Source organism: Rhagoletis pomonella, unplaced genomic scaffold, assembly GCF_013731165.1.
Source record: "Rhagoletis pomonella isolate Grant_MI unplaced genomic scaffold, Rhpom_1.0 Rhpom_scaffold_00017, whole genome shotgun sequence".
In the NCBI taxonomy this organism is placed as follows: Eukaryota; Metazoa; Arthropoda; class Insecta; order Diptera; family Tephritidae; genus Rhagoletis; species Rhagoletis pomonella.
This window is the reverse complement of record NW_023458571.1, coordinates 1,550,465-1,561,214: the sequence shown is the minus strand read 5'-3', so window position 1 is coordinate 1,561,214 and position 10,750 is coordinate 1,550,465. Positions and strand designations below refer to the sequence as shown.

Here is a 10,750-nt window from a genome sequence, read left to right as displayed (position 1 = left end):
ATCGATATTTTTAGTAGCCATCTTATAACCTACGAATTATAAGATTATGTCTACGTATAAAATACTAGCCTTTTATAAATTTAATCCATTATGCAAGTCATGACGATGCATATGTATGAATGTACATATCTGGAAGTCAATATAATTTACTACCTAATAATTATATTATATTACATCGTGCTCCATTTAATATGCACTACATTTCTATTTCTAACAATCAGTGGAGAGTCTTGGTTCTACAACGCCAAATTGAATGGTAAAACCGAAGGTTAAGTGAAAGCACGATGTAATATGGGACAAAAAAGCGGTCTTTGTAGTGACACTTTAACGACTATCTGCTTTTTTGTGGACTACAGCAGTAACGTTGCATTTAGCAGAGGATGAGAATGAATGCAGTTATATCGACAAAAAAAATTTCGTTTCATGTGTAAAACGAGTATTGTGCGAAATTTTATCTCTTTGGATTAGCAATACCTTTTTGTGTACAGATGATATCAACTACTCATAGAAAATATTTCGTAATTCAATCGCCTCTAAATTTATGGATAACATTACACCAAAATGATTAAGGCATTCCAGGCAATCCATTCAAACCTTGTCGTTGCTGGTGCATCATAGTCATGCGAGCACGATTCTGCTCCAACCGTTGTACTGTGGCGGCTAAATGAGCATTCTCCACGTACAAGTCTTTAACAAGCAAATCTGCGTTTTGCAAACGCTGCACTTGTTCTGCGATCATTGATCCCTGCGCTTCGATTCGATTATGCAAGTCTGCGAGTTCCATTTGATGTTGCTGCCAGGAACCTGTAAAAATTCAGATTTTAAACCAATGGTACATGTTCATAGCAGAGAGCGTAAATAATAGGTTTTTTCCAATTTTGAAATCATCGTGAAAAAATTATCCTACCACTTTTTAAAAAATGCAATTAGAATAGTCCCTCGTTGTACAGAGGTACACAAAGAGACTGGTTGGACTGAAAACTATCGTTTCTTATGTTTTTTGGCATGCCAAATTTGAATCAGACATCAGAATTGATCGTTATCAAGCCACTTTGTTTTTAAATCGGGAAAATTTAAACGAAAAAGTTTCTGACAGATTTTTTAGTTAAAAAAAATTGGCCTGATAGCGGTATTTGCTACAAGCCAATTTACTTTTTGTGGGCCTTTGTAATATACAATGAGGGACGATTCTAATGATATATATGTGTTATACATACTTCCATATACATATAAAAATTGGTTAATAATGGTTAACAAAAAAAGTGGCTTACAATACATATATGTCTCGTATCCTAATCAGAAATTGGCATAATAATTCAATCTAGTTACTTATGCAAATGAGGGCAGAAAAAGTTAAAAAAATTTACCTAATAGCGATCAATTCTGATGCGGATTCCAATGGAGCATGCCAAAAAACATAAAAAATTATAGATCTATTCTTTGGTACAAGCCATTGTTTCTTTTGTGGCGCTGTTATAATTCATGCATGCCGAACTTTTATTATTCAGCCTCATTGCGTAAGTCGTAAATTAGGCTGAATTGTACGACTCGACTACATTAGCATTGTCTACTGTCGTGCTGAAATAAGTAAACGACGAAAATTGTCGAAAACTATGCAGTGCTGCCAAGTTCTTCCGTTTTAATACACTAGTCGAGTGGAAATTTTAGGCAATGACGCTAAATTTTCGATACGATTCGACTCTCGAAAAACGACTTGCATTCGGCACGACTCCCGCAATGAGGCTGATTATGTGCAAGACTCCGATTATTTCTGCCTTTTATTTTTTGAGGCAAAATAAGAGGCAAGGGTTGACTAATATTTTTGAAGCATAAAGGAATTGGCGGCCGCTGTGGTGTAGTGGTTAGCAGTGTGCGCTAGAATTCCGCAGGGCCTGGGTTCAAGCCCGGTTCAACCCAACATCAAAAAATAAAAAAAAAACAAAAAAGTTGTTTTCTATTAGCGGTCGCCCCTCGGCAGGCAATGACAAACGGCCGAGTGTATTTCAGCCATGAAAAACAGCTTCTCATAAAAATACATTCGCTTTTCGGAGTCGGCGTAAAACTGTAGGTCTCTCCCCTTTGTGTGACAACATCAAGGCGCACGCTACAAATCGGAGGAGAAGCGCGGCCAAATACTAACATACATATGTGTAAGCGCCAATCTTCGCCTCTTTCAGAATTTCAGGGACTTCTCGGGACTACTTGCATACAGTATTTATTGAGGCCTGTGTGTGTGAAGCATGTGTAAAATATTAAGACCACAAAAAAGTTCTTTGGATTTGAATTTCAATTAGATACTCAATACCAAACCCACAATTGTGAAAGTGACAACTTAAAACAAAAAGCTTTTTTGGTCAATCAACCACCCAAACTAATATCCATTAAGTTCATTTGCTGTAAAGTTAATTTATTAACAGATTTTTCCCTTAACCTGAAAATTTGTCAAGCCAGTATAACATCCTCCGGCCGCTGCACAGTGACTCGTTCAGAACCAGGGGCCCAACCGGTTATGACTTTTATAATAAAAGTTTCGAGAATAAATTTAGTTTGTGACTTTATTTGTTAGAAAAAAAATACTGTTATAATTTGACTTTTATTTTTTTTTCAGTCAAACAATAAATAACACAAAAAAACCTAAGTCCAAATACCAACCAATCGATTCGTCTTGACTTTTAGATTTCAAAAATATATAATTTGTTGATACTGGGATTCTGACTCAGCAAACGAGACAAAAACTACCTGCCGTTTGGTTCCCAGGATAGCAACATACTACGTGGAGTATTTATTTAAATGTTTTCTGTCAATCTTATAATTATTTGATTATAACTGTTGTCAACTTTCAATTATTGTTATTTTTAAGAGCAAATGCATTTTTGTGATATTTCTTTCAAACTACAAACATAACATGAGAACAAAACTGTTTTGCTGATCATTAAGCATAACTACACCTATACATCTTTTTTCATAAGCTTTTGAATTTTTCTTGTGGCCAATATTTTCTCCTTTATGCGAATGCCGATCTTGAAGTGCACCAGCAAAATTTATAAATTTACAGGAAAACATGTAACCAAATTTGTAGCTTTCGAAATTAAACTAAAAAAGGAACACTAATTATCATTTATCAAAAATGTGCAATTAGGCTGGGTGGAAATAAAAGGCATTTGACGGTATTGTAGAAGTAATATTATGTTGTCTTAGTTCTAAGCCAATTGTTATTAGCCGCGATAGATTGATTTAAAACTTATCTTTAGCCCGCGCAATTGATTCAAAGTGTATGAATTTTGAAAATAAAACTTTGGCTCGTAATATCTATGGAATGCGTTAATTGTTATAAACAGGACGATATATCAAATTAAAGATTATTAAATTCATATATCATTTTTCAATAACACTACAAATTTTTAAGATATTTAGATTAAACTTACAAAACCGATAGTTTCCCTTATGAATTTTCAATTCTTTACTACTTCAGCAACCAAGTAAAAAATATAAAAAAGTGAGACGAGATTTATTTCAAACGTTTCTATGTTTTTGGATGTTTATATAATACAAAAAGGACCAAGGACTTGGTCACGCCGATTTGGTCAGGTTTCAAAATCGTTGTGAATGAAGTCAAACATGCATTGTCCAAGATTAGGAATCGTTTGATAAGTTAATAGTAGTTTCAAGCAGTGCAATGCGGTATAGTCGTTGTGCTGTGTATGCAGTTACAGTTGCACGCCTATACTCAATCCCGACTCTTGCGTCCTCGTTCGCGCACTCTGGGCAACGTAAGCAACCCATGTGAGAGATGCGGTAACCAGTCCGAATGGAGCACGAAGATCACGGCAGAAGGAGAGGGAGCTTCGGTGGGGCCACTCCGACTTATTCGGTTTAAGGGCTCACTGATGTCTGCAGCGTCTGTTCACCAGTGGGTGTGGCTGCAAGCGGGTGTCTGTCTTGGAGTAAACGGCTCGCTATATAAACGTGTATTTGGTTGTAAAACCACCCTCGTCCCAGCAATGGGTTGTGCGCTGGGTTTGGGACCCGCCACGTAAAAACCCCTTCCAGTGCAGAAGCGAAACAATGCCCTTATTATGACGACCACGGCAAATGTTTAAAGGACTACGATTTGAGGGCATGCACCTGGAATGTCCGGACCCTTAATGAGGAAGGTGCCTCTGCCCGGCTGTCCTCGTAAGAACAAAAGCTGACATCACCGCCATCCAAGAAATGCGTTGGACGGGGCAAGGCAAGCAATGACTGGGGCCTTACGACGTATACTACAGCTGCCATGTAAAGGAGCGCAAATTCGGTGTAGGATTTGTGGTGGGAGAGAGACTCCGTCGCCGCGTACTGTCGTTCACCCAGGTGGACGAGCGTCTAGCCATAATCCGCATCAAAGCGAGATTCTGCAACATCTCGCTCATCTGCGCACATGCCCCGACGGAAGAGAAGGATGAGGTAACCAAGGATCTCTTCTATGAGCGCTTGGAGCGCACATACGAGCGCTGCCCCGCCACGATATCAAACTCGTGCTTGGCGACTTCAATGCCAGAGTAGGCAAGGAACGGATATTTGGAACCACCGTCGGAAAATTCAGCCTCCACGACGAAATGTCCGACAACGGACTGAGGCTGATCTATTTCGCAGGGGCCCGAAACGTGGTAGTATGCAGTACTAGGTTCAAGCATAAAAAATTTCATCAAGCTACGTGGCTGTCTCCGGATCGAAAAACGAGAAACCAAATCGACGATGTTGTGATAGACGGAAGGCATGCTTCCAGTGTTTTGGACGTATGGACCACTATATTGTTGCAGCCAAGATAAGCAACCGCCTCTGTGCAGCAAAAAATGTGCGCCCGAATATGCAAGGAAAGCTTAACGTCGAAAAGCTGCAATCACAACAGACAGCCAATGCATTCACTACCCGACTCTCACACCTGCTCTCAGAGAGCACTCTTCAACAAACCGACATATGCGAGCAGTGGAACCACATTTCCCGCTCATTAAGTACAGCCGCCGAAGAAGTAGTCGGATTTCAGCGAGCCCGAAAGAACAGCTGGTACGATGAGGAGTGTCAGGAAGCCGCAGAGAAAAAAGATGCCGCCTACAGGGCCACGCTGCGATTGGGCACAACGCGCGCTATGTGCGACCGCTATAGGGATCAGAAGAGGGAAGCGATACGTATTTGCCGCAATAAGAAGAGAGGCCGAAATACGTGAGTGCGAAGAGCTTGAAATGCTGGCCGACAGGAAGAATGCCGCAAAATTTTACCAGAGTTAGGCGACTTGTGGAAGGTTTCAAGACCAGGGCGTACTCCTGTAAGAACAACAATGGCGACCTAGTTACCGATGTTCAGAATGTACTTAAATATTGGAGGGAACACTTTTACACGCTACTGAATTGTAGCAGCACGGAAAATTGTGGAGAAGAACTCGAGCCCCCAGACGATGATGACGGAGTCGATGTTCCTCCGCCTGACCATGACGAGGTACGAATAGCGATAACGCGGCTGAAAAACAACAAAGCTGCTGGAGATGACAGCCTGTCAGGTGAGCTATTCAAGTACGGTGGCGAGTAGTTGATAAGGTGCACGCATCAACTCTTATGATCAGATGAACGCATGCCCGACGACTGAAATTTAAGTGTGCTCTGCCCAATCCACAAGGCGACCCCGCCATTCGCGCCAACTACCTATCAGCCCTCTAACATAGGTTACAAGGTCTTATCGAGCGTATTGTGTGATAGACTGAAGCCCACCGTCAATGAACTGATTGGACCTTACCAGTATGGCTTTAGGCCTGGAAAATCCACCATAGACCAGGTATTCACAATGCGCCAAATCTTGCAAAAGACCCGCGTGAAAAGAATCGACACTCACCACCTATTTGTCGACTTTAAAGCCGCTTTCGACAGCACTAAAAGGAGTTGGCCATACGCCGCTATGTCTGAATTTGGCATCCCCGCCAAACTGATACGGCTGTGTAAAGTAACGTTGACCAATACCACCAGCTATGTGAGAATCAGGAAAGACCTCTCCGTGCCGTTCGCCACCAAACGGGGCTTCAGACAGGGCGACTCTCTTTCATGTGACTTCTTTAATCTGATGTTGGAAAAGATAATAAGATAATTTACTACAAGAGCGTGCAATTGCTGGCTTAACACCGTGCGAAAAAAAAAACACAAATTTTTAAAACACACGAAAAAATCAATATATCCACAAAGCTAGGAGCCAAATATAGTATAACTGCGTTTTTAGTTTTTCTCTCTGACGTCAGGATTTTTTTTAAGGACTTCGAAAACTAAGGATATAGGAATATCCTTGGAAATTTTCAATATTTATTTTTGAGAAAAATATATGTCAAGCACTAATATATAAACTACCACATCCTCTAATTTATTAGTTTTAGATAAAAAAAAATTTTACACTTCTCTTTATAAGATACTAGCGGTACCCCGATGTGCTTCTCTACACCAACTATTGAAAAATATTGAAAAATGAATGAAAAATCCTGGAATTTTTCTATATGAAAATTTATCATTTGCTTTATTTCAAAATTTTTGAGTCTTTATTTTAAATCTTAATTCAACACATTTGGATATACAACATTTTTTGTTTTTCCATCTTGGGTATGAATAAATAAACAATTTGGAATGCCAACTCTTGAACAGGCCACGTATAGCTTTACCAATTGCAGTAATCTACCACAAATATTTCAAGAGATATACCAGATGAAAATTTTTGTTAGTATGGGTGGGCCACGCCCCCCTTTCCGAATTCGGGGAAACTTAACACAAACCATCTGCATAATAGCCCCACTATGCCGTATAAATTTATTTGAAATCTTCCACTTATTTTTATACCCGAGCGCACTTGTGCACAAGGGTATATTAATTTTGTTCACATAACGGTTGTTTGTAACAGCCAAAACGAATCGAGATAGACAAATGTATACATAAATGATCAGGATGAAAAAAGAAATCGATTAAGCCATGTCTGTCTGTCCGTCCGTCCGTGTACACGATAACTCGAGCAAAAATTGAGATATCTCAACGAAATTTGGTATGTAGGTTTCCCTTAATCCAAGGTAGGTCAGTATTGGAAATGGGCGAAATCGGACTGTAACCACGCCCACATCCCATATAACGGTAATTTAGAGAAATACAACATCTTCGATAAATCAGTAAATAATAGTCTAATTTATTCAAAATTGATGCTTGCAACAATTCTTTATTAAGAAATACGTTTATGGTAAAATTTTGGAAAATGGGCGGGGCACCGCCCACTTATGATCACATATATGTATATCGGTAACCGTTCTACCAATTTGTACCATACTCGGTGTGGTTTTGTGCTTGCCACATGAAAGCAAAGAGTTGAAAATTATTGAAATCGGACTTAAATTACGGCCGCTTTTCATATAACGGTAAATTTCAGAAATGCGTGAAACTTCAATATTTCGAAATTGAAGGACGCTAAATTACTCAAAATTGATACACCCCGGCTTACCATCTAGCGGTAGGTTTCGGAAAGGTGAAAAAACATATATTTAATATTTGCGCCGGGTATTTAATGTTCGGCTCCGCCCGAACTTAGATTTCTTACTTGTTTATATATAAGATGGGAGGTGCCCCGCACTCTTTTCCGAAACCGCCCATTATTCTCCATGAGTATGGAATTATTTGATATACCTCTATACCAATTTCCAGTACTCTACCACAAATATTTCAAGAGATATAAGATCTGCTTCAGTTGAAATCTGGAAGGTATTAATAGCAAAAAACCTAATTTAAATGTGAATAATTCAGTCGAAACTTTTTTAGAACCTTTTATTTCTATTTAAATGAAAGATTTACAAACATTATTAGAATTAATTTCCACGTCGAAATACCCGTACTTTAGAGATGACACCCGCCATTAATACCTGGACATCCCTTTCGTTGATCGATTCAGCCTTTTTTCGCCACATTCTGCAGAACTGCGTTATTCTTGAAGCCGTGCATTTTGTTTTTTTTTTCTAATTTTGATATCATATGGGCCCAATAACGCTCGATCGTTTGCAGCTCTGGGCAATTCGGAGGATTGTCCTCTTTTAGTACAATGCCGATTCCATTTTGTGTATAAAAATCTTGCGCTTTTTTGCACAATGGCTTGTTGCCAGATCAGGCCAAAACAATACAGGCTCTCAGAACAACACTCCAGGTGCAAAAACACGTTCAGAAATATTCGGATTCCTTTTCAAAGTCCTTAGAACATCCTTCTCCGCCATTTTATTTATACTGCCTGATTTTCCACCAGATTCCGCCTTTCTCTCAATGCTGTAATTTTTCTTGATATTTGACAATACATTTTGAACTGTCGACCTTCCAATTTTCAGAAATTTTACTAACCGACATTGAGAGATGTGTGGATTTTGCATGAAATAGTCCAAAATCAATTTTCTTTGCGGAAATTCTTTGCTCTCCACATCACTTATTTTTAAAGTTACGTATATGAAACTTAACTGTAATAAAAAACAACGATAGCAAAACCCGCACACTAAACAAACGGCTGGTCGAGTAGTCCATAACAAAGTTGTGCTGTGTAGAGTGCTGCCAGATTTCAACTGAAGCAGATCTTACAACATAAAAATTTTAGTTTGTGTGGGAGGTGCCACACACGCTTTTACGAATTCGGGCAAACTTCACATAAACCATCTGCATGATAGCCTAAATATGCCGTATAAATTTGCTTGAATTCGGTGAAGCCGTTCTCAAGTTATAAGCTCACACCAAAAACGTATGCTTATTTTTATACATAAGATACATATGCCACGCCCCCTTTTCCAAATTTGGGCACACTCCACATAAAATATTTCCATGATGGCTCGAATATGCTATACAAATTTGGTTGAATTCGGTGAAGCCGTTCTCAAGTTATAAGCTAACTCACTAATTTTTATATATAAAATAGAGGCGGCACGCCCCCTTTTCCGAAATCAAGCAAACTTCACATAAACTATATGCATGATAGCCCGAATATGCCGCATAAATTTGGTCGAATTCGATGAAGCCGTTCTCAAGTTATATGGTCACACCAAAAACGTTCACTTATTTTTATATTTTAGTTAATATATTGTTTATATCGTATACCTCGTATACCTACCATTGATATGTCTGCATACCAAATTTCAAATTCGTGTGACTTATGGTTCCGAAGTTATAGCTGATAAAAAATTCCACGCCTACGGGATGTGCCACGCCCCTTTTATAAACTCGTTTATACATACCCTCCTCAAAGCACCTACCATGGAAATGTCTGCATACCAAATTACGAGTTCGTTTAACCTATGGTTCCGAAGTTATAGCTGATAAAAAATTCCACGCCTATGGGGTGTGCCACGCCCCCTTTTACAAACTCCTTTATATATACCCTCCTATAAGCACCTACAATTTGTATGTCTGCATACCAAATTTCAAGTTCGTGAGACTTATGGTTCCGAAGTTATAGCTGATAAAAAATTCCACGCCTATGGGAAGTGCCACGCCCCCTTTTACAAACTCCTTTATATATCGTCGCCTGGGTAAAAGATTGTCGTAAGCGCCATTTTTACGATTTTTAGTTTTAGATGCAGTTATATATTTTGAAATAAGGTCTTTCGATTGGTGTTATCAGTTTTTAGATATCTCCTTTAGTTTCCGAGATATCGACTACAATTTTTTCGATAATTTAGTAAAAATTTAGTTAGTGATGCAGTCATATAAAACTAATCAATATCTTAGAAATGGCGTTCTCCGTTTTTGTATGTCTCCTTTAGTTTCCGAGATATTGAGTAAAAAGTGTCGTTAATTTAGTAGAAAATTTGATCACAGTTTGTCGTATTTCATACAAGTGGCTGTCGAATTGTGGACAAATGACGCTTACGACAAAATTTTACTAAAAAAATCCTTCAAAAACTCAAAACTAATTAATAATAAAAATTAAAAATTAAATAATTTAGGAGTTTTGTGGACTAGTAACATTTTCAGAGACTTTGGAGAAAATCTATCTTCGCGTTTTTGAGAAATTGTATTCCAAACTTCAATCGCGATTTCCCACAACCTACCGAAATTAACATACGACAATCTTTTACCCAGGCGACGACATACCCTCCTATAAGCACCTACAATTTGTATGTCTGCGTACCAAATTTCAAGTTCGTGAGACTTATCGTTCCGAAATCATAGCTGATAAAAAATTCCGCGTCTTGGAATGTGCCACGCCCCGTTTTACAAACTCCTTTATATATACCCTCCTATAAGCACCTACCATTGATATGTCTGCATACCAAGTTTCAAGTTCGTGTGACTTATGGTTCCGAAGTTATAGCTGATAAAAAATTCCACGCCTATGAGATGTGTCACGCTCCCTTTAACAAACTCGTTTATACATTCCCTCCCGTAAGCACCTACCATTGGGATGTCTGCATACCAAGTTTCAAGTTCGTGAGACTTATGGCTTCGAAGTTATAGCTCATAAAAAATTCCACGCCTATGGGATGTGCCATGCCTCCTTTTACAAACTCCTTTATATATACCCTCCTATAAGCACCTACAATTTATATGTCTGCATACCAAATTTCAAGTTCGTGAGACTTATCGTTCCGAAGTTATAGCTGATAAAAAATTCTACGCCTATGGGATGTGCCACGCCTCCTTTTACAAACCCCTTTATATATAGCCTCCTATAAGCACCTACAATTTATATGTCTGCATACCAAATTTCAAGTTCGTGGGACTTATGGTTCCGA

At 38.7% G+C, this 10,750-nt stretch overlaps 1 protein-coding gene across 1 annotated transcript in view; it reads right to left on the bottom strand.

Annotated features, from left to right (window-relative positions):
• Positions 1 to 424: 424 nt before the first annotated feature.
• The window catches only part of LOC118749513 (blastoderm-specific protein 25D), a gene marked incomplete at its 5' end in the record, with an annotated part of 133,018 nt that continues 122,692 nt past the window's right edge, over positions 425 to 10,750 (bottom strand). Inside the window, 1 exon segment of the mRNA XM_036484306.1 lies at positions 425 to 804. Within this exon segment, the coding sequence (XP_036340199.1) occupies positions 566 to 804 (239 nt within the window).